This window comes from Rhizopus microsporus (assembly GCF_002708625.1).
Source record: "Rhizopus microsporus ATCC 52813 unplaced genomic scaffold scaffold_3, whole genome shotgun sequence".
NCBI classification, from domain to species: Eukaryota; Fungi; Mucoromycota; class Mucoromycetes; order Mucorales; family Rhizopodaceae; genus Rhizopus; species Rhizopus microsporus.
Window position 1 is genome coordinate 510132 of NW_019671918.1, and position 25844 is coordinate 535975.

The following is a 25844-nucleotide window of genomic DNA, read 5'->3' on the forward strand; positions in this document are numbered from 1 at the left end:
ATTTGCTCATGTTTTCCCTGATTTGATGCACAGGCTATGCACGGAATTGCTTTATTTGGCTTCCGCTCTTTAAATGAAAAATCGTAACGATGGTGACCATGGATAAGAATAAATCAACCAACTAGGTGAATTACTAGTTGTATTTGATGAATTTATTATAGGAGGGGGAATATACAAATTGTAACAAAAAATGTGAATTGCTCGAATGAGTAAAAAAAGCAAAGCTCTAATTTTTTTCAGTTGAGATGTGTAAGAGAAAAACGGAAAGATGAATCTTGAAAGGGTAAAAAAAAAAAAGATTGCTGAAGATGAAGTGAAAAAACTTGTAAATGACTTGTTTACTCGACAGTGACGGACTTGGCAAGGTTTCTAGGGAAGTCAACATCAACACCCTTCAAGATAGCAAGGTGATAAGAGAGCAATTGAAGAGGAATGATGTTGAGCAAGCCTTGTAAGCAGTCAGCAGTCTTGGGAACTTCAATAGTCTTGTATGTAGTGTTGGCCAAGTTTTGGTCACCAGCATTGCAAATGATGATGGGGTTACCCTTACGAGCAGTGACCTGTTGAAGGGCAGATTGAACCTTGGGGTAAAGGCTGTCTTGAGTCATGATCAAGATAACGGGCATATGTTCATCAATAAGAGCCAAAGGACCGTGCTTAAGTTCACCAGAGAAGATGCCTTCACTGTGAATGTATGAGATTTCCTTGATCTTCAAAGCACCTTCAAGACAAGTGGCATTTTGATAACCACGACCCAAAATCAACAAACTCTTTTCTTGAGACAAGGTATCAACAGCGAGCTTTTGAAGCTTGTTATCAATGGCCAAGACTTCCTTGATGTGACCGGGTAAGCGGTAAAGACCATCAATGATTTCTTCACGTCTCTTTTGTGTGGAGGTTCTGTCGGCAGACAATTGAAGAGCCATCATAACCAAGGCAATGTATTGAGAAGTGTAAGCCTTAGTGGAAGCAACACCAATTTCGGGACCAGCGTTGATATGGACACCACAGTGAGTTTCACGAGAGATGGAGGAACCAACAGTGTTAGTGATACCAACACAGAGAGCACCACGTTCTAAACAGTAACGCATAGCCAAGATAGTATCGGCAGTTTCACCAGATTGAGAAACGAAGACACAGACATCGTCACGGAAGATGGGAGAAGCTCTGTCCAAGAAGTCAGAGGCGAGTTCAGCTTGGGTGCTGATTTCACAGAGTTCTTCGAAAATGTTACGAGTGGCCAAGCAAGAGTGATAAGAGGTACCACAAGCAATGAACATGATACGACGAGCGCGACGGATGACATGAGTGTAGCCACGAAGACCGCCCAAAGTAACTTCATGGTTTTCAAAGTTCACACGACCACGCATAGTGTTGACAACAGATTCAGGTTGTTCATAAATTTCCTTTTGCATAAAGTGATCAAAAGAACCCTTCATGATCTCAGCTAATTCAATTTCCAAGGTTTGAATAGAACGAGTGGCAGGTGTGTTGTCTTCCTTTGAACGGCGGACACGGTGGATGTGGAGTTCTAATCAATAGAATCAAGGTGAGCACAATTATAAAAATTTTCCATCCCCTATTTCTATTTATGGAAACTTACCACCATCAGCAATGTGGGCAATATCATCATCTTCCAAGTATAAGACACGCTTGGTGTGTTCAACAATGGCAGAGGCATCAGAAGCCAAGAAGTATTCGATAGGTTGAGGCAAACCATCTTCGCTCAAGAAAGCTCTGGATTGAGAGCGGTTCAAAGCAGGGCGAGACATGTCTTGACCTTCAACGGCGGAGACTTTAAAAAAGGGAAATTAATTACTTTTTTTTTTTTAGATAATATCGAGCTGAAACACTTACAATTAGCATCGTTGCCAACGGGGTTGGGGCCAAATTCGACATCAACAAAGTCAACCTTGAGTTTCTTGGCGGTCTTGACACCGATCAAGAGAGGGGAACCACGACGGGTAGAAACAACTTCATTAGGGAAGTACTTGCTCTTGAAGATGAAGGCATAGGAACCTTCCAATTCCTTGACGACGGCTTTGACGAGATCAGTGAAGCTCAAGTCCTTGTTGTGAGAATCAAAGATGTACTTGGTCAACTTGACAACACATTCAGTATCGGTATCGCTTTCAAAGACATAGCCCTTCTTTTCAAGCAAAAGCTTGATTTCCTTATAGTTGGTAATGATACCATTGTGTACAATAGTGAATTCATTAGTGGAATCGGAGCGTTGAGGGTGAGAGTTGATTTGTGAAGGTTGACCGTGAGTAGCCCAACGAGTATGAGCCTAAGGATAATCAATAAGAACACGCACACACGTGCTGATTTATGCTACTTACCATGCCACAATGGCTAATGAATGGCTTATCAAAGTCGAAGGGTTGTTCGTCAACCAGCTTTCTTAAAGCAGCGACTTTACCAACTTGCTTAATGATAACGGCATCTTCATTGTCACCGTCAACAGCAATACCTAAACGGATCACATAAATATATATACATACATAAACACGCATAGCATTGATTCTTACCGGCTGAATCGTAGCCTCTGTATTCTAAACGAGAAAGACCGTTCAAGAGAGTTTCGGTGACTTCACGGCGAGAACGTTCGCAAAGGAAATTGCAATAACTGTAAAAAAGTGAATAATATGAACAGAGTTGCTTAATTGTTTATCTTTACCCAAAGATTCCACACATGTCGAAAAGAGATGTTTAAAGATGAGAAGAAAAAGAGTAGAAAGTCGAATTCAAATTCTATTTTTACTCCTATTTATATGATTGAAAAAGGCTTAAATTCCTTTCCGCGGTTTGACTTCATTTACTTTTTTAGGGTTCCGCGGATATTTTAGGCAGCCTCTATTTTTGATACTATCCAACTAATTTAATTTCCGATTTCGTTTATTTATATCTGGCCAATGATAAACAACCTATAGATCAATGGATGAACAGTGCAAGGAATTAAGATAAAATAAGGGACAGTTATTTTTGGATAGACGGACTAAACACATGTAATTTTAACAACGTGAAGATAAATGAGCGGAGATCAAGACTTGAGAATGTGTGGAAGTAAACCGAAAAAAGGAAATAAAAAGGGTCATCACTCATAAAAACAACGATGCATGTTGCTATGGAAATAGCAGTGGTTGCTTAATATAGTCCCCAGTTTTCCTAGAATTTTGATAGTTTAAGCTTTCTTCACGTGTGAAATCAGGATTTCTCTGTTGTAAACCTGTCCATGTGTGATGCAGCCGATTTGCATTTGAGCCTCGCCCAAGGTTTTCATTTAGTCGAGCACGTCACTTTGTATTAGTTACACTCGGGCAAACACCAGCGCGAATGATAATTCCCTGACGTTGAGGTTTCCTTTTTGTCGTATACCTTCTATACAGAAATTATCGTAGCATAACTTTATTAAAAACATAAAAACTTCCGAGCATTCCACGGCAAGAACAGTATCAACGTCGAATGACATGGTTGTCATTTAAAAAAATAGATGGTAGCTCATCTTGCTCTTTACTACCCATCTCAAGTGCGGTGGTTAAAAAGAATAATGAAAACCAGGGCGAACCGTCACAGTTGAGAAGTAAGGGCTCAGGAGTGATATCGTCTGCCTTTTGATCAGCATTTTAAGGCTGTGTTTTCCATAAAAATGACCCGCGGCAACAGTTAAAATTATTTAAATTATCTACTTCTTAGATCAATGCAAGAACAAATCGCGTTGTAATCTCGGACACTACTTAAGCAAGTGCATGGTATTCGACGTAAATTTTACAATGGTCCTTATAGTACGTGTTTGAAGTTGATATACAAGTGTTTTTTGAATCTATTTGCGTACTGGAATTTAAATGAGATCAAAGCTTAAAAAAATGCAATAGTAGAGATGGTTTATTTACCCTTTTTTTTATGCATAACCTAAAAGCTTCTTGCCATTCGTTTTCTTTATGTATAATTTATAAAATTACTAACAATTATACAAGTTGTTGTAATATACATGCATGATTTTATTTAAAGGTTACTTCCTATTGATATTGACCTAACTATATAAAGTAATCGTTAGCGTTGGAACAGTTTAGGAAGTTTGATTCTATGGTAACTTATCATCCAAGTAACTGTTAAAATAATTCTTTGAAGAGGCGAATTTATTAGACCTTCTTTTCTATCACTAGCTTCCTATGATAAGAAAGTTGACTGGTCGTTATTAGTCGTATTGAGCCGATGGTCCTCAGCAAAATTCCAGTTACTATCGTCAAACACGTAATCTATATATGGAGCTCAAACCTTGTTCTTCTTTATGTGATCAGCCTTAACAACTTCAAATACAGCAACAACCTTCCGTTTCCTAAGAACACAAGAAGTCTCGTTCTTTTTTTTCATCTTGCGTTCTTTTACGTAAAATTGACAAGGCCTCGCTTATTTTAAAATATCATATGAACAGTATAGAAAATGCGCTGTTAAAGCATCAAAGCTAATATCAAAGTCGTATAAGCTAAATCAGCCTTTATTTATTTGTGGAGAGTGCACAGCCAAATAAGCACATCGGCAAAATGGGCTTTGTCTGTGGAGGAGGGGTATAATAAAAACCACGGACCCATTGGATCCGTGGATCAACTGTCTCAATATCACTGGCTCTACCAAGAGCTCTTTTAACAGTGTGCTTGGTTGCCAGACACTCATAGATTGTCCAATCTATCATTTGCTTCCATGCCCAATTTTCCTTGGTCAATTATTGTTTTGTTGTCTTAAGTAGCAGTGTGAGATCAATGGAGTTCGGAATCTTTTGTTTGTCATATGGTATCCTCACTAATGACAAGCCAGAGAGTCAGTTATTTGTAGCTTTAAACCATTTACTATTACTCATGTTTTTATCTTAGTGCTATGAATGGAGGAGAAAAGATATTCAAAAAAAAAATAGACCAGATTACACATAAATAATCATTTATAGAGAAAACAGGAAAAACACTTTAAATCAATATAGTGAGATGGGACTGTATAAGGCTTAAACTAGTACGAGCAAACCTCAAGTGTTAAACATTCAATTCCGCGGTATTATTCCGTTACCTTGGAAGCAGTTATTGCCCTTCTGGGTTTAGTGTAGCTATAACTACACAGGATTGTTTTTTTTTTTTTTTTTCGGTGGATAAACTGGTATTGGATAATGAGGGCCCTCTTTCTTTTGGTTCCAGTGATGGGAACTGTCTTCACCCTCTAAAATCGCTCGACCCCTTTTACCTTCTTCACGTAGCCTAAAAATAATACGCACTAGAATTCAAAATTGTTGCCATATTGCAGTTCCAAAGACAATGTCGAAGAGCTTCAGCTGTTTCAGCCATGGTCTTCAAACAGCTTTACTTTTTGCACCTAAATAAAAAAATAAGCTTATTAGTCTTTTTTTCGACTTGCATATAGAAAAACTTTTACCTTAAATGGCCCTGACATATTACAGTGTGAGATACTTCTCTCTTTCAGAAACTCAAGGTTTTGTGCTTCCTTAAACTTTTCAACCTCACTGTTTTTTATAGGCAGAGCACAATGCGACGCTGTGGCTTCCATCCAATATCAGTAATTGAACTTTTAACTGCTATGACCTTTAGAGGTGGTTCCATGAAGAAAAAAGAAGAAGGAAAAAACGTACAAACAACATTTTTTTATATAGCTGCCTTTTACATATCGTTGATGCAACCAGTTTTTAACTTGGTCAGCTTTGATACAGTGTTTTGCGTTTAAAAGTAGGATTTTTTGAGCTCAATCAGTAGAAACGTTTGGTCATCAATATACAAATCGTAGAAAAATAAATTGTTGTAGTTATGAATTTAGGATTTAATTCCTAATTGAATATTTGCAATATTACTCCCTTGATATTGAAGGTATTATTATTAATAATTTTGGTTTGCTCAGGCAAGGCTGCTTTCTTCAGTATGCATTGTCTTTGTTCTTAAAAAGTGAGCAAGGCCTTGCTCGGCCCGCAAAATATAAATTAAATCCCCGTAGCGTTTTTGACCTGTCAGTTTTTTTTTTTTACTATTTTTTTATCTTCTTCCCTTGTCATAAACAGCCATGGACTTTTCCCGTTTCAACCAAGCAGAGCAAGCTCAAATCGCAGCCATGATTGAGCACAAGCAGGTTATTTGTTTCAAAGAACAACAGTCATTTATATAATGCTAACATTATATAACTAGATGCGTGATTTCATGAAGCTTTACAGCAGCTTGGTTCAGCGTTGTTTTGACGATTGTACAAATGATTTCACTACAAAGTCATTAAATAGCAAAGAAGTAAGACAGATAAATGCTCTATTTTATTGGTTACTAAACAAAAACATTGTAGGAGAGTTGTGTAAATAAATGTGCAGATAAATTCTTCAAGCACTCTGAACGAGTTGGTGCTCGTTTTGCTGAACTTAGTCAAAATGTAAGCTAATCTGTTGATGTAATATATGCTTGCAATAATAACAATAAATAATAGATGACTCCTCCTGGACAATAAAAATACGTACTAGACGATATACACACATTTATATAAATTGAATCAATGATCATTATGACGCTTTTTTTGGGGGTATATATTTCTGCTATTCTTTTCTGATAATCTCTAAGAAGGGAAAAAAAAGGGAAGAGAGAGAGAGAGAGAGGGGGAATAGTGTGAAATAAGAAAAAGACAGGAGGAATCTAAATGTTTGTGTGAATGTATCATGTAGATAAAGGTCTTCGACATGTTGGGCAAGTAGGTTTAGATACATGATGTTGAATCCATGAATGCAAGCATTGACTACCAAAAGAAAGGTTAATATGTTGAACGTAATGATTATAAAAGTGTATTTACAGATGAAACAAGTGTCCGCAGGCAAGCTTTGTTGCAGTCTTCATCTTTTCACGACATATTGCACAATCATCATTTAATTTCGATAACTCTTCAGGTGATGCGTCAACGTATCTAATGACGAGATCAGCAAGATGCAGCAATAAAGAATATATAAATTTACCTTTGTCTGATATAAGCCATCGCCCTCCATCTTTCCCTGTAAATGGTGATCTTGTTATGCAATGTCTTTAATACACTTCTCACATTTAAAAATAAGACAATATCAACTAGCCCAAAGGAGATTCCATGCATCCACTAGGATATATATATGCTTTAAGTATGAAGCGATATTTCATTAGGTTGTACTTACCATAAGCTGAAGATATTGTAATAAGGTGCAAGCCAGTATCAATACATCAGCACTCAATTCTGTATAATAATTTATCCATCTTTTACTTTCGAAGCCATTTTCAATCCATTGATCGAGTAAATGTGTGATATATTTGATAAGAACTTGTACTGTATCTAATACGACAGGCAAAAACTATTACAACAGAGTGTCAGTCTATGATATTAATAGATCACATGCCCCTTACCTCCAATGTAAGAAATGCTAATGAAGTTGGGAATAAATAAAGTGATCCAAGATACCAAATGATGTTACTGAGTAAAATAGTTGATAATAATATGATAATTTTGTAATATTTATGTATCGAAACAAAGGCAATTGTTGTAAGCTATATACAGCTGTAAGCGTCAAGATATAAAGTAGAATCAACACTTACATTATCCAATCGATCTCTACTCAGTAAACTGAATATTCGCATAAATCCTAAAATTCCAATCCACATGGACAACCTTAATATATGTCGCCACACTGGATCCATTACTGCTCCAATGAATATCATTTTAAATAATAAAAAGTTGAGCATCCTGTCATACATATGCTAAACACATTATTAAAACAACTGTTTATCATATACATTATACACATACTTGACTCTCTATTGGCCATAGTTCTCCAAATACCCATTTTATGATGCATCTTCCAATCAATAGCGATCCACAAATACTCATGTTGACATGGGCCTATATTTGAATAAGTATACAGTAATGTATAATGTACATGTTTTTACCAATAAGCTAATCTTTCTTGATTCAACATGGGCAAAATAGGCCATAATATAACTCTTGTTACAAGTGATTGAAGTATTTGTGAATGGCTTTGAATAACATGATACCCAAATATCAGATAGTAAAAATGACTTTAAGGTGATTATAAAGGAGGCAACAAAGCTAACTGTTGATATAGCTGCGTAAGTTGAAATATTGTATTTCATAAAGAAGAAGAAAAAAAAAAAAAAAAAAAAAAAAAGAAAGGGAAATTTATTTACATATAAATCGACTCTAATAGTTCCAAAGCGTTTAACTCGCTTGAGATGATCGGATTCAATTTTTGTTGTCTCTGTCTCGTCTTATGTTCTCTTCTTGGACTCATTAACAACTTGGCATATAAAGCTTCAATGCCAATATCGTGTTGTGTGTTGATGGTATCTATTGTAACAAAGATGAATATCGTATGTCTTTACAGAAAATACCACTTACAATCACTCATATCAATTCCTTTTCCTTTGCTACTCTTTGGTTGATTTCTTCTTTCTGCTTCAAGCCTCTTTTGCGCTTCAAGACGTTCTTTTGTCTTTTTGGCTAGTTTCAAGTCTTCTGTGCATTTCTATATTTGGGCTTTTAATGAAACGCTCTGCATGTGCACATGTCTTTTTACCTGCCAACTAGTAATAAATGTATGGAATATTTTAAAAAATTCATTTGATTGTACAGTCTGAACATTCTCTCCATAGAAGGAAACCGTCTTTTGGAATAATTCATCTGATTTTACTTGTAGTTGCTCTACTTGACTTACTTTGAATTCTGCCTCTGTTTGAAAATGTTTCATGATTTCTGTAAAGGAATCATCGCCTGACAGCACATTAAATTGCTTTAGTCCACCCTTTATTTCATAAAAGTCTGTCATTACTTCAGCCTTGTTTACTTTATAAATGGGTTAGTTTATGTGTATCAATGCTTTGCTTTTTATTTTTACCTTTGCTAGCTTCTTCACAATATTTTAATTCATCTAAAAATTCAAGTACTTTTGGAAAGCTCTTTTCTATAGTTTCAACAATAAAATGAAGTAAAGTACTTGATGTATTACTCGTGCTTTTTGTATCAATAAGCTATTATTACCCCATTAGAACAATAAAAGCAATGATTGCTCATAATTACCTTATTGATACTAGTAATCTTTATACCAAACGCACCTCCTCTACTTGTATTACCATTCATAAAGTTGCCCAAGACTAAAATCATCTGTAGGAGTTTTTTAAACCTTTTCGCATGCAGTAAAGATTCGGATGCTTTCAGGATAAGATCTAATGCCTAGACAAGTATTATATATATCATTCTCTTCTTCTTACTCGATGTTGATTTTTTTTAATACCTTTTCGACACCTTCTACTTTATCCCAGAATACTGTCTTGTAAAGCAAGCAGCTGATCCTTGGCTTAAATTGACTGATACTGACCATTTCCAGCACCAGCTGATCAGGCTTAGACAGCTTCTCAATACTCTCTCCGGATTCCTTGTACTTTTTCAACGCCTCTGCCTCTTCAGTACTTGGTGCAAACTTGAGAAAGTTTTCCAAAACAAGCTCTACTTGAATGTATGGCGAGATGTCCAACACATACTCTGTTAATCGCTTGATTTCAAATTCTTTAGGCAAGCTTGTCAAAAAGATACTCATCGCATGTGCTTTTTTGGGATCCAGCAGTTCGATCGAATCAGTTGCCTTTCGTTTTCGCTTGGTGAGGTCGGATGTCGCTGGCTTTTGGGCAAATGTCTTTTCGATGAGTGTAAAGACATCAGCGTGTGACAGTTTAGAGACAATGGACTGTTGGTTGAACAGTGACTTGTCGACTGAGTCGTCATTGTCAATAACATCATCTTGGTCATCATCTTCTAAATGTTCCCATATGGTGTTTCCAAGCTGTCTTCTGTGGATCTTCTCCCATTCAACAAATTTAAGCTTTTGACGTGGTTGTTGTGTTCCTGCTGCTGGTGCAGGGGGTGCGTTAGGCGCAGGAGGACAGGGAGGACAAGGAGGACAAGGTGTTGTATAGCTTGCTGGTATAGGTGGGGGAGGAGGAGGGATAGGTGAACAAGGCTCTGTATTGGACAAAGAGGGTACAGAAGGTGGAGGAGGAGGCGGTGGAGGGGGCACGTTGCCAGAAATGTTTACAGAAGAAGACATAGGAGGAGGAGGAGGAGGAGGGGGTGGTGGGGGCGGGATGCTGACAACTGGAATACTCGTAGAGGAAGGTGCAGGTGGAGGGGGTGGGGGAGGAGGGGGTATACTGAGCGGTGTATTATTGCTATCATTATCCAAAGCCGGTTGATGAGTTGGTGTGTTGTTATTGTCTGCTTCAAGAGTGGATTCTGTGTTATCTGATTCTAAAGCTGAGGGTATATTCTCATTTGAAGTCTTTTCGGTTGTAGACAGTGACTCTGCAGCTTGTTTGACAATGTGATCAGGGGAAGGTGATGGCGTTGGCAACTCTGTAGGCGTTGATGCTTTTTTGATAGGCGTAAATGATTTTTCTGCATAATTTGGAAGCTGCTTTCTTGGTATCTTGTGTTTGGGCTTACTGTTATTATTATTGTTATTATTAACAGCATTCCCAATCTTTGACTTTAAGGCATCAAATGGTTCGCTCTAAGGATAGCAATAAGTAAGCATTAAATGAGAAATCTAATAAATCTTACTGGCTGAGTGTAATGGTTGTTTTGCACAAGAATATTGACAGTTTCATACAACCTTTGTATTTGACTGTCCATAGATTCTAGGGTCTTTTTATGATCTAGTTCTATATCATCTAGTCGTTGCTGGAGTACAGCGTTGGTTTGATTGGCGATGCGTAAGCTTCGTTCGAGTGCTTCATTTTTTAGCCGTAACTGTCCAACGAGGCCATCTGATGTTTCAAACTGAGTCAAACAGGAGAACAATAAAAGAAATTCATTAAACATTACCTGCCTTTAGATCAAGCTGAACTCTCAGGGCAGCTTCTCTCTCGAGTGCCTGTGCTGCAATTTCTCTGGCCTCATCTGCTTCTTGCAACGCTTCTTCTAGTTCATTCTCCTCTGCAAATTTGGCAATGAGATCCTTGACAGTGACACCATATGTGCTTGTGAAACTGTTGCTGTTTCTGTCAAATGTGACTTGAGAGACAAAGTGCTCGATCAGCTGGTAATATGTGTTTCTTGTCTCTGAATCGCATTGAATCAGAAGCAAGTCTTGCAGTAGTTTTTGAAAATAGTCGTAGGCTTTGGTACCGTTGATTGTAGCTACTATCTTTTCGACGATTTCAGCTGGGTCTGCACTGTCACCAACAACCATATGCGCAATATTATCATTGTCTTCAGATTCATGAAACTCTTCTAATTTGATATTAATCAATTCGTTGTTGAATAACTTTAGCTTTTCCAAGACTTGAGCTAATCCTCCTTGATAGAGTTGGTTACGTAAAGTCATCCTATATTCGATGTCTTGAACTGTATCTGGATCGACAATAGCGTTTATTAATAGTAAGTTTGCCAGCTATCATCTTGTTAGTTCTTTTTCATTTTATTTTGTGACATCTTACCGCATGCTCGGATATGGGTATATCTGTATTCATAGTCTTGTTATGATTGTCTAATATCGAGTGAAATGTCCTCAGCCAAGAGTCAAAGGGGCCATAATCACTTTTGGTTTCTCTGATTGTTTCCATGCCTTGAAGCACTATTGAGTGCCCCTTGGGTTGTTCAAAGTAGCACATGAAAGTCAGTGCATCACAAACTAGTCTTTGTGTTGGTATTGAGGGTGACAATATGGATTGCGTTAACTGGATGATGTAAAACGGATCGCTAATGACCTGTTGTATGCCATACTATGATAATAAAAAGAGGGTGAGTCTTTCTTATTGGCTATATATGTGTGCATGTGGATGTCTACATAGTTACTAAACAACTGTCGCAAGCATTTGATGATTTCAAACTCTAATTGGCATTCTTTTTGATTCCTTTATAATAATAGAGTTTAGACATGGGAGTATATATATGTTGTATTAAGTACCTTGCATTGATCTTGTTGATTAACGCTAGTTCCTCACACAAGGTTCGTATGCCATTTTGTTCAATGAATTCCTGTGCCCATCTACATATATGTTAGTATAAGGGATATGTTGTGTGTGTTTGTATTGATTACTTGATAGGCATTGTCCTTAACCGAACAGATAGATCAGATACTAGCTTACATCGAATTTCCCATTTTGAATCTCTCTTGATAATAGCATTGATATAATAAGAGGGTGTTCTATTAGAATAGGATTCTAGACTAGTGCTATGTAGTGTTCCCATAGAAGAGAGGGCATTTTCGTGGCATAAGATGAACCACTTTTTATCAGAAGGTAAACTTCTGACACTAGCATCACTTGTGTTCAAATTGAGTCTAGTCTACATATAGAATTAATTGTTTGATTATAGATCGTGTTATTAATATTGTTACTGCCGCTTCTTCAAATAGTCTATCAATTTCCTCATTGGTTGGCTTATCTTTTAAGCTATTTAATGGTGACAAGGACGCAATGGAAGAGGTAGATACTAAAATAGGAAAGAGTGAGCCCGTGGTTTCTGTTTGACTATAAACTATTACATTCGTCATTCTGCTGTTGTTGTTGCTGTTTATTATTCTTTTTGCTTTTGAAAAATGACATGAAGAAAAAAAGAAAGCTTACATAACATATAAAAAGTATTTATATATAAAGAGATTACCTAATTTGGTAGATTGAAAACAATAGACAAAAAGTTATTAAAAAATCCAAGGTTAAGCTTTTATTTATCTTCATTATTAGAAGATGATCGTAGAAGATGACCAGAGATGATTTGACACATACTGCTACTAATATCATTGCTTCTCTTTTGAAAAATGACGTGAAAAAATGAAAGCTTGCATAACATATGCTGGACACAGGTTCTCCGCGTTTTTTCAGGTACGCTATTATATGCTTCAGAGGTTCTTGTACGAATATCCTCATTATCTCCAAGCTTACTATATTTAACCTTGTTTTTCACAACTGCCCAAAAACTGTTCTACTTGGATTCGACCCTTTGCCCCTTTATTTTATATATTTGCTCCAGTTGTATCTTCGGATACAGCAAAGGGTTGGCAGTTGAGGTCTTATTGCATTTGATTCTGCTAAACTTGCAATATTGTATGCTACCTAATATCTCTACTAGAATATCACACTATAGAGAATAGAAACATACTAGTAAAGTAAAAAGGGGTCCGATCCAGTTTTCATTGTAACCTCAATCTCCTTTCCGAGGCTTCGCCACACGATAAGTAATCAACAATGAAAAGGTATGTGTAAGCGTCCAAAAAGCGTTTATTTAGAGCATTGTGTGTATATGCTAAAATGTTGTTGAAAAAATGAGAAATCGCCCTCATGACTGTTAGCATAACAATTTGTTAAGTAGTTTTTTGGTTGGAAACTGTTCGTGACCTTGTCTGTTGACGTGTTTGATATAAATCATTATAATACTCTGTCTTACAGTAGAGCATACATTCTACTTTAAATTTCTCTATCGCATCTGATCAAGAGTACTGACAACAATAATAGCATAAATGATCATGCTGACGACATCAAATATCAGTAGTAGTCATAGATTCTCCCATATATAAAACGCTTACGCGTCTTATTTAATAATACTCCTTTTTAATAAACAAACTATTTTGCTTGTCGTCGACTTATTGCTTTTTTTTCAGATAAAAGGTTGAATACAACATCTGTAGTCGCTATAGCTGCTGTTGGTTATTCTTCTGGACTCAAGTAGCTTGGAGTTTCTGGTCGATAACAAATTATGATAAAGCCGCTACAAGGGGTATCCTAGGGCTGAAGAAAGCGCGTGCACATGAGTTTCTGAAGCAAGACATAACCGAAGTAGTGGAGGTTCTTGACCCAAAGGGTAGAAGATATTAAAGAGCCAAGCAGTCAGAAAAAGATTTGAAGAGTGAGTAATCTTAGTTCTCTTATTTATGCCAGTGATTTGTTTCTTTAATAATTCTCATTAACTTTCTACAGAATCTGACAAGGACACCTGCAACTTGCAGTTCGGGACCTTGTATGCGCTCTCAAATACTTTTAGCAGTACGAGAACTCAGCTCGTAGAAGTAAGTATAAGCAAAGAATATGACGCTCTGATACCAGAGTCAGAGTTCGAATGAAATGATTGTGAACCAGTGGTTTTTTGGTCGCCAAAAGCCGAAAAGCATTCTTTGGATTGATAATCATCTACAAATTAATAACCTCATTGTTGTAAATAAGCTATTATTTCAGGCTTACAATTACACACAGCAATAGCATGTTTACCATCTTCTCGCGTTTGCACAAGTTATTCTTTTAATTACGTCTACAGTCAGTAATAAACAATAGACAAAAAGTTGTTACAAATCTAATGTTAGACTTTTATTTGTCTTCGTTATCAGAGGATGACCATAGATGATTTGATGCCCAACGTACAATATTATTTAATATACTACTACTACTACTACTGGTGCTACTACTGGTACTATGTGTGTGGTTACTACTGATGCTATTGCTTCTTTTCTTTTGAGCTGTAAAAGAGGGGACATCATCTATATGTTCACTATGTGTATCCCAATCATCGTCATCAAATTCATAGTCATAGTCTGATTTACTTGGTATATAATCCTGATCTATATCGTCTGTATTCCAATGGATCATCGAATTATTATTATTGTTGTTGTTATTACTTCTACTACTACTACTACTATTATTATTATTATTATTACTATTACTACTGCTTGCATGGTTGATTGCATTTCTATCTTTTGATACACGAATGATATGCTGGACTAGTGCATCCGAGTCTGCACTCTCTGCTTCCCAATCACAGCTATTCTTTCTCTGTTTGGCATGGCTGCTGTTATATCTACGTAATCGATAGTTATAATAACTCGTATCTCCTATTTCGTCGTCTGATGAGGTCGATGACTCGTCTGATCTCGAGCTTGTTTTTAATAAAGTAGGCTCAATTTTCTTTATAGAGCGTATTTTTTGTTGTGATTTAGGTTTCATCATAATAACTTCTTCTTCGTCTTCTTCGTCTTTATTATTATCATCGTCATCATCATCGTCATCTGGTTCATATGAGTCTGTGTCGTCACTTGCTGTATTCTTTGTTTTCCCAGTTAATGCAATACACTGTTCTACATACTGATTGAATCTCAGTTTCGGTTGACGATGGTTTGCGATAACAGAAGGAGAAAATGCGCCTACTTCCTGATTTACTTTAGATATAGATAAACTACTGCTTGTTGATAAATCATCATCTTTCTTTTTAGGATTATTTTGGTGTATTTGCAATTCAGATGCTGATCTTTTCAATAAATCTGACATTGTCACTTTCTTTAATGCTGATTTCAATGGTTTCTCTCGTGGTTCTTGAAGTGGCGAAGGTAATGGTCTGATATGCTTCTTATCTTGTTTCATTACTGTATGCAATGGTCCATAAAGCCATGTTACATCACTATCCTTTAACCTATATTTAAATAGATTAATACAAGATAGGAATATATAATTAATTTCATTTTACCAATTCAATGTCTCTGGACTCACCGTCTTGAGATTATTTCTTTGTTTGGCCCATGTTCTCCATGAGGCATTCTCCAATCGAATACCATTGATAATGTTTAATTTCTGTTTGGTTAATACTCTCCAAGATGCAGCAAGATCCATTTCATCAAAGTTATATGATAAATAATCCACATTCCCTTCTGTATTCTTCACATTGATCGTTGATTCATCATCTGCTGCATGTCTCTTTTTCTGTAGCATGTTTTATATAAATAAAGAGAAAGAAAGAGAAAGAAAGAAAGAGAGATAGAAAATACCTTGACTTTTTTGAAGTTATCAATTTTTTTTTATACATTTATTTATCCGTCTATTGAATTTCCGATGTCATTTATTTCGAATATGTTTTGTGACGATTTAGTTTGAGCTATAAAATAAAAACCAACTGTTTATTTGTTAATAATAATAGATAAAAGTAATGGTAATAGTACCAACTATTCAATTGTTGGCTAGTTTGTGATATGATCAATTATAGCTAAAGAAAAGAGGTGGAAAAAGGGGATGACTAGATTTTTATTTTATGACCCTTTATCCATAACAGCTCACACAGGTATTAAATATATATCACCTACTGAAATGTCTACCAACTTTAAAAGTACCTCCATCTCTATTACTGCTGATTTTGTTTGCCCTACTGTTCCAGATTATGAAGAAAGTAGTCAGGCCATCACTATTACGTCTGATAAGTTTGAGGAATGGTTCAAAAAAAAAAAAAAACGCGTTCACGCATGCTAAGTGGGTATTTAAACGACAATATCCTGTTACAAGCAATCTCCAGTTCATCGGGAAGCTTATTCTTGAAGCTTTGTCAGTTCACACCACCTTCTATTTGTGTGTTCATGTTGGTGTCGATAAGAAGAAAGCCAAGAATAGCACAGGTACTATTGATACTACTAACGTTGTATCTTCTGTAGATAATAATCAAGGTAGTAGCAGTAACGAACTAGAGGTTATGTGTCCTAAGAAGACCTGTATTATTATGAAGTCTTCTATCAAGATAGGTTGCACTGCCAAAATCACTAAACATGTCATGACGGACGGCACAATTCACGTTGAATACCACTGGGAACATCCTGATCACTGTCCTTGGGATATCAAGGAAATTACGGATTCCCGTTTGCCTTTTGAGATCAAACAATGGATAACTGAAATGGCCATCGAAAATGTCGGCTGGAAAGCCATCAAGAAGTTTTTACGTATTGATGACGAATGCCTCATTGAGGTAATGATACTTTTTTTCATCCTTGTATTGTTATTAGACACGATAATAATTTAACTTTCTATAGATTGAAAAGAAGAAATCATTCAGTAGCTTCCCTATGTCACTTTTAATCAATTACCATGATGTAAAGAGTATCATCAATGCTCACATGAACAAGCTATCAAGAAAAAGTTGTCGCGATAAGCATAATTGTGAAAAGTGGATGAAGTATTCAGAAAAGAAAAAAAACTGCTTGACGCTTTTTCGTACCCATGAAAATGATCCGTTCCTAATCTTATGGGTATCTGATTGGCAGAAGAAATTCCTTGAAGAAGCTGAAGAATGGTGTATCGATAGTACTCACAAAACATGCAAGCCTATTACGGACAGCTCCAAAGATAGCTACCTGTTCACTATCGTCGTTCACAACTACACCACGAACAGAGGTCTACCTGTTTGTTTTTTCATCACTGATATGGAAACCATTCCTATTTTGCATCAGTGGTAACCTGGATAAAGACCAACTTCTCTTTGAACGCGAAGCGAATTATGATAGATAGTAGTTCTGCCGACAGTTGCAATTAGAGATGAATTTGAAGACTCTGTTCAAATTCTCTTGTGCCATTGGTATATCTGGCGTGCATGGGAAACCCACATCAAGCGAGGTATAAGTTTTAAACGTGGGTTAAATGTAGATATTAAACACCTTGTAACATTTAGGTGAGGATAAGCAAGTCTACTCACGACACAAATCTGGTAAGAGATCGTGGTTGCGCTAATTTGAATAGCATGATGTACTCAGAAACGCCGAAAGCATTTGATCTGGCTTATCAGCTGTTCCTTGCTGAAAATAAGGAATTTGAAGTATTCCTTGCGTACTTCAACAGATTAAGGCTTCCGAGAAAGGAATTGTGGTCCAAAGCGTGGAAACAGGTAATCATTAGTGTTTATTGCTTTATTTTACTAAAAATCTAACTTTTCTGTCTATTTATAGACTGCTTCTTTCCACACTAACAATCTGGTAGAATCGTACCATAACCAATGGAAGACGTTCTATCTTGATCATTCTCGCTCTTTGCGTGTAGATCGCCTAGTCTACTTGTTATCCCAAATGGTAGCATTGGATTATTGGCAGGACATAATCAAAGCTGCGCATGATTTTGATGGGTTTCGCTTGACAGCCAAGGAAGAAAAGAAGAGAAGAGCAGCATACTGCATTGACTACGACATAGCATGTTACATGGTAGAACAACTCGAAGAAAATGTTTACCAGTGCAAATCCTTCACTGAAAACATCCTCTTCTATGAGATGGATACCAAAGAAGGCTATCTGAAGAACTGCAGCTGTCCTGATCGAACAAAGATGTGCAAGCATTTTTTTTTGGTCAGCCGCGTAACCAAGCTGCGTTTTTCTCGTCATGCTCCTGCCCCTGTTGCGCAGTAAGAAAGGTTTTCTGCCCCAAATGAAGACCAAGGCCTTCTTTGCCGTGACCTATTACTTTGGCGTTATTTATCAGATTTGTTTCACTGTATCAGCATGAGGCTCTGTAAGGCCAGCTGTATCAATGATCTGTTAATCTGCCTCATAACGTGGCTGTAATTAAAAGCTCGTTGGTTCCTGAAATAAACTGTGGGGATTTCCTTTTTTGAATCTTGCAGTGTCCTATTGCAGCGCCTCTAGTATTACCCATTTGAATAAAAAATATAGCATAATATTCACCTTAGTAGAAAAGCTATATCGTCTACTCAGAATATATGGAGATGACATTGCTAATATCATATTGTCGAGATAGTCTACTTTAAGAAAATGAGTCATTTCACTGTATCTAACGCAGATGACAACATCACTGTGATAAATAGTATGAAGCCAACACTTGACAACATTACTGTGATAAATAAGCTTTGACACGGCCAAGGATATCAGCAACAACTTTATTTTTCTTTTTTCTCTTACCTTCAATAGTCTAAAAGCTATCATCAGGTTAGTGGGGATAACAGTCTGATGAGAGTTCCTTATAGTTCAAACACTTTATAACCTAGAATGAAACATACTGAACAGAAAAGCTATTTTGATGGCGCTAACATAACAAGGGTTCCAATTCTACGGCAAAACTTGAAGCGTACTGCTAGCGAAAGCTCTGAGAATCCTCCCTTAAAAAGGCCACGTCTTGTACCAGAATCTCCTGAACTCTTATACAACAGCTTCTTGCGTTCTATTCATGATTATATAAAGGCCACCGTTGACTCCACTACTAAAAAAAGCAAAAATATGGAAAGGGATCTTAACAAGTTGGAACAAAAGTTGCTCAATATCAAAGCCTTACCAAGAGGTGTCTTGACACAAGCTGCAACATATGCAAGCTGTACACCTACTGTCCTGAGAGATTATTTGGACAAAAATTCCATAAAAAAGAATGATGTAGTTTTTAAAGAATACGTTGAAGGAAACTTTCATTCTATAGCAAGAGACCTAAGGGAAGAAGTAACAGAAAGGGAACACGACGATACAGAACCCGAGGTTCATTCTGTTGATATAGAGTATAGAACTTGTAGCGTGGCAGTAAATCGCATAATCAGAAACGATCTACCATTAGAGATAAAACAAGCTATTTTGGAAAAACTTGAAAGCACTCTTACGCAAGCCTCTGATTACATTATAAACATCACGTTCATAATGAATATGGTTCTGCTAGAGTTACGAAATTGCGATATGATCACATAAGGCTCTTTTAATATCGCAAATATACTTCCAGATGGCTTTTTACCCAGCCAAGACTATACTATATTGCATACCATTGGCCCTCTTTCCGTAGCAGATCCTTTTACGAAGGACTTTAACATGCTTATGAATCATCAGCACATTGGTTTGATACATTCTTACTACTTTGGCTCAGTTGGTGCGAAAGAGACAAGCCTAAACAAGCATCCGGTTCAGATGGCCATCTTCAAAGCCCTAGAATCATCCGGAATAGAGCGAGGCAAGTTTAAAGAAACAGCATTAAAGTCTCATGAAATGGAAAATGCTCTTGGTAAAGTTACTACAAACATGAAAAACATGTGGAGCACGCCAAAAATCTTCTATGGTTTGATGAACAGCTTGCTGGATGTTTTGTTACGAGTACATTTGACGCCTAACCGAGAGGCCAAATACAGAAGCTATGTCCAGAAAAAAGCATAAGAAAGATCAAAGAAAGACTCGCAACAGTCAGTAGACGATAACAACAGGACATCTACTTTTGCGGATCTGCCTAGGAATGCAAGAAGGAATATTGTACGAGGTGAAGAGTACAAGAAAAAAAGGTACGAAGCAAAAATAAAAAGAAAGCCTGAAGAAGCTCACAAATGGAAAGCTAATGCCGATACGCACCAAAAAAGGATTGATGGATACAAAATGGCTGTTTTGGTAAGATACCTTATTTTCGTGCTACAAGATATTGACAATGTAACGTTCTTGCTTCACAAGCTAGGAAAGTCGAAAGGAGCAACATAACAAGAACTGAGAGCAATGTTACAGGAGAAAGTCAACTCGCCAGTAAAAATGATGACAAGGATGACGTGGAAGAAGAAGAGTTAATCACAGGCAACACCACAGATTTAACAAAAAAGAGATTACGCTGCTTAAAATCTGTTCTGAAAAGCCTACTTCTAATATTCTTCAATAGATCGAGTTGTGACTTCTTAATTGCGGTGGCAGTCTAACGTTCCCGATTTATTTCCTTTTTTCTCTTGCATGGCCACTTCTAGATCATCCAGAGTTCATTCTAGGCATTCATCATCAAAAAGAAGACGCTCAGAATCACCTATAAAATACAAGAAAAAGAAGAAAAGGTTGACGATCACTGTATTTGTATGCACCGACTCATGTGTATTATTCTAGTTATAGCGATAGTGATAGTAGTAGCAGAGAAAGTAGTCCCGACAAAAGACATAAAAGACATAAAAAGCATAAAAAATCGAAAAAGGTATTATCGACTCTCTCTCTCTCCATACATACTTTAGTTTTTAATAATTATAAAACAAGTCAAAAAAGAAGAGCAAGTCATTATCTATTGGTGATCAGTGGGGTAAATATGGTATTATCTATGAGTCAGAGTAAGTAGGCTTTTCTTGTTTATGATACAGCAGACTCATTTTATTATTATTATTAGTATCTTTACAAAGGAACCAGTAAAGTGAACAATGATGAATTTGCTTCAATGCGTATCTATTTACTCTTTGTGCTATAGGAGTTTCAAGCTTGGTTGATCGAAGTCAAGGATGCAGACGTTGAGACATTGAGTCAGAGTAAACGGAAAGAAATGTTTATAGAGTTTATGGAAGATTACAATACTGCGACTTTACCTCATAAGAAGTAAAATAGTCAACAAGTAAGGATGAAATTATTTACCACTTTTTTTTCTTTAGGTTTTATAGTATTGAAAAATGGGAAAAGCGTCAACAGGCAATCAGAATGGGTGAACAGTATGTTGAAGAGACATTTGATTTTGCAAAGGATGAAGAAAGGTTAAGACAACACCATAAACAGGCAGCTAAAGCCGCTGCTGCTTCTCGCCAACCTGCACTTCAGTTATCAGAAGATCAGATCAAAGAACTATCAAGGGTCAACAGAGAGCGTATTGAAGCAGATCGTATGCGCAAGATGGGATTGACGCCAAAGGAAGGCATGGGTGTCCGATATGAAGAGGTTGACTTATGAAAAGCTCAAATAAATAGTTAGTACAAATGAATGTCAATTAAACACGTACCAACCAATGAATGTGGCTCACATAAATATAAAAGAGCCTTATTGTCTATTTCTGTAAGGGCGTAGCATGTAGGCCCTTGATCTTTTTAATGCAGCTGATTTAGGCTAATATCTTTTTTAATAAAAGAAAGAAAGAGAGAAATATATGCTTACGTTTGTAAATAGAAATCAACTTGTGGCCTATTTACGACATACTTTATTTAAGAGCTGTGAAAGCACAATGGGTGCTGAATTGATTACTTGCTTTTTTTTTTTTTTTTTTTTTTTTTTTGGCAACTTCTTTCTCTTTTTCTTTTGAATTTTCCGTTAGCTTTTGCCTTTTCTTATTTCTGCTTATTGCGCTTGGTGTCTCCATGAACAAGCATGTTCACCATTTCTTCTGCTGCTCTTTGCTTGCCTTGATACAAGTAGAAGCAAACTTTTGCTGTTTTGTAATCATAGAATGCGAATAAGGCATCAACATGAATACAAATGTAGTCAATGTAGACGAGATATGCAGTACGTTCAGATGTTTTAGGAGAAGGGATATTAGTTTCAATTTATTTTATACCCTTTTCAACCTTAAGTTTTTCTAACTTTTTAAGGTGCTTGGTTGATCCCGTCATGTGGTAATATTCGGCTGTGGAGCAACATCTTATTTGATGTTTGGTTTTATCCAAGCCAATTGCAGCAGTAAACACGCTCTTTCTCCCAGGGTTTAGGAACATCGGTTGATAATTTCGATTTACTTCTTCCAAATCAAAGTCTTCAAGCTCTAAATCGATGTTTGTTTTAGAAGAGGTATCGCTTGTTGTTCTTTTGCTGAACGCAAAGTCAACCGAAAACCCATCAGACTTGATTGTGTTTGCAAATATGACTTTGTTGTCCTGGTACGGAAGCAAATCATCAACACTAATCATCCTTTTTTATTTATTTTCAAGCTTACCATTGCAAGAGATGCTTTTTATTGCTGCCAAAGTATGGCTCGAATAAGTGTGGCCAACATTTAACTATAACACTCATTTCTGAGTATTGTTTTAAATAATTATCCGAGAACATATGTGGTTTGTAGATGGGGAAACACTACATGCACCAAAAAATACACCAGAAATTAGATTAGATTAGACTAATTCTACGGGCGCTGCCTTTACCCATTACCTATGATGCTTTCGAATAAAGTCTTTGAACGTGTGGCGCCGCGTTAAGCATGGATTTATAAAGCTACCGACTTGGTCTGTTTCTTTTCAAGAAGAACAAGAGATAAAAAAAGAAATGTTGTTATTTCTTTAATTATTTTAATTTTATGTTGTCAGTTTGATCAACAATGATCACTTATGATAAATTCGTACTTGCATTATTCAGCCTATTTTCTGGTGCATGTGGTGTTCATCCTAGAAATATCCATCATGCTTCCCGGAACTTTTAGATTTTTGCCGGACAATTGATCTATTGGCAGAGCAGACAGGAAATAAAGAGGTTCCAGAAGAAGGCCACTCTGGATCTGAAAATATTCAAAAGCTGAGTGATGTGCTAGTCGGCACTACTGAGGTGAAGTTATCGTCCCGCATATCAGCAACTGGCGATATTTATGTTTCAAGATCGCCAATCCGGACAGATTCCCCCAGTGAAGATTAAATTAAGTAAAAGAGCTTCTTAAATGTCATGTATTGTTTTTATGCGTTGAATGAAGTTGTATAATATGGTCAGTCAATATCATTATATAATATCATCTGCAAAACTCCATTTTTGAAGATGTAGTGCTTTAAATATTTTATATATAAGTGGAGTTATCATGTCAGATTGTGATAGTTTCTCTTTGTGGAGCGGAATGTGCTATGTGAGAAAAGATAGCTAAGAAATGAGTCATCAAACAAACTATATACACCATCAGCAGAATCAACAGTAGTGTTTGTGTGATTACACTTTAGCTGACTGGATTCATCAGGGGCAATATCGCCCACAAAGTCTAAAAAAAGAATTGTTTATCTGAGAATAACGTCAGGGACATTGCAAAAAGGTACATGAAAACCGTAAGGAGAAGAAGGAAAGGTCAATTCTTTTTAAAGAACGTAGATCAAAAAGGATAGAGCAAGATGGTTTCATGGAACAACAAGAAATGAAACAATATATTAATAATGTAATGCCGTTCATCTAAAGGGATAGATTAATAGACGCCAATAATCTCGCATAATTCTACATCTTTTTTCAAAGTAAACGTCTTGTTGAAAAAGTATAAAGACCTAAGCGAGGTTTATTATATCAATAACGCACTCTTTATCTCTCTTGGTTTATTATATATTCCATATTTTAGCTCGTGTTTGTATTAAATTAAACTTTGCACGTAATCTACGCATTTACGCATTGCTTGGAAGAATAGAGATCGACGGGACTTTGAAAGCACACGGTTGTAAGGCGATAGATCTGATAGTGACTGCTTATCAACTTTAATCAATCATTGGCCCAAGTTGCTTATCATATAAAGTGTTAGTCATATTACGTCCTGTCAATTTTTATTATTGCTTTTCCACTTCTTAATCATGAACTCAAACGACTGGACACCCACTTCTTGGAAAACAAAGCCTATTGCTCAAGACGTTGTTTATGAAGATCAGGAGCGTTTCAATAAAGTGATCAACAAGTTGAACAGATTACCTCCTTTAGTATCTGCCACAGAGGTAAAAAAGCGTTTTCTCCTTTATGGTTCATATCTCACTATCTTATATTCTTGTAGATTGAAAACTTGAAGAGTCAATTGAAAGAAGCTGCTCTTGGCAACATGTTTTTGCTGCAAGGAGGCGACTGCGCTGAATTGTTTGATTATTGCTCACAGGCAAGTCATTACTTTTAATGAATCATGTCCTTGTCTCATTTTAAAGAACCGATAGGATCCAATTGAAGCCAAGCTCAAAGTACTTCTCCAAATGTCTTTGGTCTTGACTTGGGGTGCACGTACGCCTGTTGTCCGTATTGCCCGTATGGCCGGTCAATACGCTAAACCTCGATCAAAGCCTATGGAAATGTATGAAGGAAAAGAAATTCATTCGTTCAGGTAGAGTGAAAAAAAAAAAAACAAACTAAAAAGAAAAAGAGGTAGTGAACTTTCTGTAATGATAGAGGAGATAATGTCAATGGCTACGATCCTCAAGATCGTACACCAGACCCTGAACGTTTATTAGGGTAGGACACATATACAGGGGAAATAGTGTGACAGCCATGACTGATTAAGTCACATTAGGGCTTATTTCCACTCAACGGCCACTTTGAACTATGTACGTACTTTACTTGACTCAGGCTTTGCTGATTTGCATGAACCTTCCAAATGGAATCTAAGCCATGTTCGATCCGACAGTGTTCGACGAGAATATCAAAACATCGTCTCGCAACTGACAGATTCACTTGATTTCATGAGAACAGTAGGCGCAGATAATGGCGGAGCACCCAGCGCACTAACATCTATCGACTTTTTCGTCTCTCATGAATCACTCTTGCTTGAATACGAGACATCACTCACTCGACTGATGACTTCACCCACCAAGGAGAAGAAATGGTATAACGCGGGCGCACACTTTTTGTGGATCGGTGATCGAACACGTCAGCCAGAGAACGCACATGTAGAGTATATACGAGGTATTGCCAATCCCATTGGTATCAAAGTGGGTCCTTCTACTGCGCCAGAAGACTTGGTTCGTCTGTTGAACACGGTCAATCCAGACAAAGAAATAGGCAAGGTCACGCTCATTACTCGCTTTGGTGCTGATAATGTCGAAAAACATTTACCGCAGCATATTGAGGCTGTGCGTCAGTCAGGTCATATTCCTGTTTGGGTCTGTGATCCTATGCACGGTAATACAAAGACAGCTGCCTCTGGCAAGCTAAAGACACGCCATTTTGTGGATATCATTCAGGAATTATCACAGACGTTTAGAGTACACAAGGAGTGTGGTAGTAAGCTAAATGGTGTGCATTTTGAATTGACGGGTGATTCAGTCACAGGTAAGATTTCCCCCTCTTTCCACTGTTGAACCACACTAACATTTAATAGAATGTATTGGTGGTTCTATGGATCTAACAGATGAAGATTTACCCGGAAACTATCAAACTTACTGCGATCCAAGACTGAATTACGAACAGTCATTGGATGTAGCCTTTTTAATAGCAAAATACTATGAAAATGAAAGACGAGCCAAAGATTTCCCAAATTTGTAAAGTCTAATTTTAGCCAATAAAATGAAAACAAAGTGTGACTAAAATGCGCTGTTTTGATCAATGGCATACCTTTTTTCTGTGTCCGTGGTTCTTTTTCTTTTTTTCCTTCTATTTCTCGTACGTGCGTGTACGTGTGTGTGTGTACGTGTATTTACGCAAAGTTGTTCAA

At 36.8% G+C, this 25844-nt stretch overlaps 13 protein-coding genes across 13 annotated transcripts; 8 read left to right on the forward strand and 5 right to left on the reverse strand.

The window, feature by feature from the left end:
* Positions 1-163: 163 nt before the first annotated feature.
* RHIMIDRAFT_289726 (isomerising glucosamine-fructose-6-phosphate aminotransferase) lies at positions 164-2733 on the reverse strand. The gene is made up of 6 exons (XM_023613667.1): positions 2681-2733; positions 2532-2629; positions 2343-2473; positions 1858-2290; positions 1604-1795; positions 164-1531 (listed from the first exon to the last, which is right to left on the reverse strand). Exons 1-6 carry the CDS (start codon positions 2695-2697, stop codon positions 339-341), a joined length of 2064 nt encoding a protein of 687 aa, XP_023468986.1. The 5' UTR covers positions 2698-2733; the 3' UTR covers positions 164-338.
* Positions 2734-6054: 3321 nt separating this feature from the next.
* Positions 6055-6483, forward strand: RHIMIDRAFT_234636 (mitochondrial import inner membrane translocase subunit TIM9; the record flags this gene model as incomplete). Its single annotated transcript, XM_023608199.1, has 4 exons — positions 6055-6120; positions 6177-6272; positions 6325-6408; positions 6463-6483. 4 exons carry the CDS (start codon positions 6055-6057, stop codon positions 6481-6483), a joined length of 267 nt encoding a protein of 88 aa, XP_023468987.1.
* Positions 6484-6686: 203 nt separating this feature from the next.
* RHIMIDRAFT_234637 (uncharacterized protein) lies at positions 6687-7979 on the reverse strand (the record flags this gene model as incomplete). The annotated part of the gene is made up of 8 exons (XM_023608200.1): positions 6687-6765; positions 6820-6930; positions 6980-7113; positions 7169-7342; positions 7395-7535; positions 7584-7745; positions 7795-7887; positions 7935-7979. The coding sequence occupies 8 exons, from the start codon at positions 7977-7979 to the stop codon at positions 6687-6689; spliced, it is 939 nt and encodes a 312-aa protein (XP_023468988.1).
* A 209-nt stretch (positions 7980-8188) lies between these two features.
* Positions 8189-12605, reverse strand: RHIMIDRAFT_248471 (actin-binding FH2; the record flags this gene model as incomplete). Its single annotated transcript, XM_023610523.1, has 14 exons — positions 8189-8352; positions 8404-8530; positions 8582-8847; positions 8900-9032; positions 9082-9234; positions 9296-10567; positions 10618-10823; positions 10882-11449; positions 11496-11765; positions 11846-11912; positions 11966-12046; positions 12098-12345; positions 12398-12492; positions 12545-12605. The coding sequence occupies 14 exons, from the start codon at positions 12603-12605 to the stop codon at positions 8189-8191; spliced, it is 3711 nt and encodes a 1236-aa protein (XP_023468989.1).
* Positions 12606-12782: 177 nt separating this feature from the next.
* On the forward strand, positions 12783-13217 carry RHIMIDRAFT_86844 (uncharacterized protein). Its single transcript, XM_023615806.1, has 2 exons — positions 12783-12881; positions 12937-13217. Exons 1-2 carry the CDS (start codon positions 12850-12852, stop codon positions 13148-13150), a joined length of 246 nt encoding a protein of 81 aa, XP_023468990.1. The 5' UTR covers positions 12783-12849; the 3' UTR covers positions 13151-13217.
* A 690-nt stretch (positions 13218-13907) lies between these two features.
* Positions 13908-15789, reverse strand: RHIMIDRAFT_86849 (uncharacterized protein). Its single transcript, XM_023615807.1, has 2 exons — positions 15508-15789; positions 13908-15453 (listed from the first exon to the last, which is right to left on the reverse strand). Exons 1-2 carry the CDS (start codon positions 15747-15749, stop codon positions 14358-14360), a joined length of 1338 nt encoding a protein of 445 aa, XP_023468991.1. The 5' UTR covers positions 15750-15789; the 3' UTR covers positions 13908-14357.
* Positions 15790-15944: 155 nt separating this feature from the next.
* Positions 15945-17548, forward strand: RHIMIDRAFT_86858 (uncharacterized protein). The gene is made up of 4 exons (XM_023615808.1): positions 15945-16322; positions 16358-16767; positions 16832-17411; positions 17467-17548. The coding sequence occupies exons 1-3, from the start codon at positions 16241-16243 to the stop codon at positions 17252-17254; spliced, it is 915 nt and encodes a 304-aa protein (XP_023468992.1). The 5' UTR covers positions 15945-16240; the 3' UTR covers positions 17255-17411; positions 17467-17548.
* RHIMIDRAFT_234641 (uncharacterized protein) lies at positions 17334-18190 on the forward strand (the record flags this gene model as incomplete). Its single annotated transcript, XM_023608201.1, has 3 exons — positions 17334-17411; positions 17467-17679; positions 17741-18190. 3 exons carry the CDS (start codon positions 17334-17336, stop codon positions 18188-18190), a joined length of 741 nt encoding a protein of 246 aa, XP_023468993.1.
* A 226-nt stretch (positions 18191-18416) lies between these two features.
* Positions 18417-19634, forward strand: RHIMIDRAFT_271989 (uncharacterized protein; the record flags this gene model as incomplete). The annotated part of the gene is made up of 1 exon (XM_023612286.1): positions 18417-19634. A coding segment is annotated over one exon (373 nt), but the record flags the coding sequence as incomplete, so codon positions are not given.
* Positions 19586-19924, forward strand: RHIMIDRAFT_234643 (uncharacterized protein; the record flags this gene model as incomplete). Its single annotated transcript, XM_023608202.1, has 1 exon — positions 19586-19924. The coding sequence occupies one exon, from the start codon at positions 19586-19588 to the stop codon at positions 19922-19924; it is 339 nt and encodes a 112-aa protein (XP_023468995.1).
* Positions 19925-20453: 529 nt separating this feature from the next.
* RHIMIDRAFT_271991 (uncharacterized protein) lies at positions 20454-21630 on the forward strand. The gene is made up of 6 exons (XM_023612287.1): positions 20454-20574; positions 20624-20708; positions 20768-20838; positions 20895-20913; positions 20973-21097; positions 21151-21630. The coding sequence occupies exons 1-6, from the start codon at positions 20477-20479 to the stop codon at positions 21440-21442; spliced, it is 690 nt and encodes a 229-aa protein (XP_023468996.1). The 5' UTR covers positions 20454-20476; the 3' UTR covers positions 21443-21630.
* Positions 21631-21740: 110 nt separating this feature from the next.
* On the reverse strand, positions 21741-22712 carry RHIMIDRAFT_271994 (uncharacterized protein; the record flags this gene model as incomplete). Its single annotated transcript, XM_023612288.1, has 3 exons — positions 22628-22712; positions 22416-22552; positions 21741-22356 (listed from the first exon to the last, which is right to left on the reverse strand). Coding segments are annotated over exons 2-3 (325 nt in total), but the record flags the coding sequence as incomplete, so codon positions are not given.
* An 858-nt stretch (positions 22713-23570) lies between these two features.
* Positions 23571-25739, forward strand: RHIMIDRAFT_271997 (phospho-2-dehydro-3-deoxyheptonate aldolase, class II). Its single transcript, XM_023612289.1, has 6 exons — positions 23571-24144; positions 24201-24299; positions 24355-24518; positions 24584-24646; positions 24705-25462; positions 25512-25739. The coding sequence occupies exons 1-6, from the start codon at positions 24007-24009 to the stop codon at positions 25673-25675; spliced, it is 1386 nt and encodes a 461-aa protein (XP_023468998.1). The 5' UTR covers positions 23571-24006; the 3' UTR covers positions 25676-25739.
* The last annotated feature ends 105 nt before the right edge of the window (positions 25740-25844 follow it).

Excerpts from the sequence above, each read along its gene's own strand:
- RHIMIDRAFT_289726 (XM_023613667.1), bottom strand. Across the intron at positions 2,474-2,531 it reads CAGAGGCTACGATTCAGCCG|GTATTGCTGTTGACGGTGAC; the intron begins GTAAGAATCAAT and ends TGATCCGTTTAG. Across the intron at positions 2,291-2,342 it reads TCATTAGCCATTGTGGCATG|GCTCATACTCGTTGGGCTAC; the intron begins GTAAGTAGCATA and ends GATTATCCTTAG.
- RHIMIDRAFT_86844 (XM_023615806.1), top strand. The coding sequence starts at position 12,850 with ATGCTGGACACAGGTTCTCCGCGTTTTTTCAG. Across the intron at positions 12,882-12,936 it reads GGTTCTCCGCGTTTTTTCAG|CTTACTATATTTAACCTTGT; the intron begins GTACGCTATTAT and ends ATTATCTCCAAG.
- RHIMIDRAFT_86849 (XM_023615807.1), bottom strand. The coding sequence starts at position 15,749 with ATGCTACAGAAAAAGAGACATGCAGCAGATGATGAATCAACGATCAAT. Across the intron at positions 15,454-15,507 it reads AGTCCAGAGACATTGAATTG|GTTAAAGGATAGTGATGTAA; the intron begins GTAAAATGAAAT and ends ATTTAAATATAG.
- RHIMIDRAFT_86858 (XM_023615808.1), top strand. The coding sequence starts at position 16,241 with ATGGTTCAAAAAAAAAAAAAAACGCGTTCACGCATGCTAAGTGGGTAT. Across the intron at positions 16,323-16,357 it reads CCTGTTACAAGCAATCTCCA|TTCACACCACCTTCTATTTG; the intron begins GTTCATCGGGAA and ends AAGCTTTGTCAG. Across the intron at positions 16,768-16,831 it reads ATGACGAATGCCTCATTGAG|ATTGAAAAGAAGAAATCATT; the intron begins GTAATGATACTT and ends AACTTTCTATAG.
- RHIMIDRAFT_271991 (XM_023612287.1), top strand. The coding sequence starts at position 20,477 with ATGGCCACTTCTAGATCATCCAGAGTTCATTCTAGGCATTCATCATCA. Across the intron at positions 20,575-20,623 it reads TACAAGAAAAAGAAGAAAAG|TTATAGCGATAGTGATAGTA; the intron begins GTTGACGATCAC and ends GTATTATTCTAG. Across the intron at positions 20,709-20,767 it reads AGCATAAAAAATCGAAAAAG|TCAAAAAAGAAGAGCAAGTC; the intron begins GTATTATCGACT and ends TTATAAAACAAG.
- RHIMIDRAFT_271997 (XM_023612289.1), top strand. The coding sequence starts at position 24,007 with ATGAACTCAAACGACTGGACACCCACTTCTTGGAAAACAAAGCCTATT. Across the intron at positions 24,145-24,200 it reads CTTTAGTATCTGCCACAGAG|ATTGAAAACTTGAAGAGTCA; the intron begins GTAAAAAAGCGT and ends ATATTCTTGTAG. Across the intron at positions 24,300-24,354 it reads TGTTTGATTATTGCTCACAG|GATCCAATTGAAGCCAAGCT; the intron begins GCAAGTCATTAC and ends AAGAACCGATAG.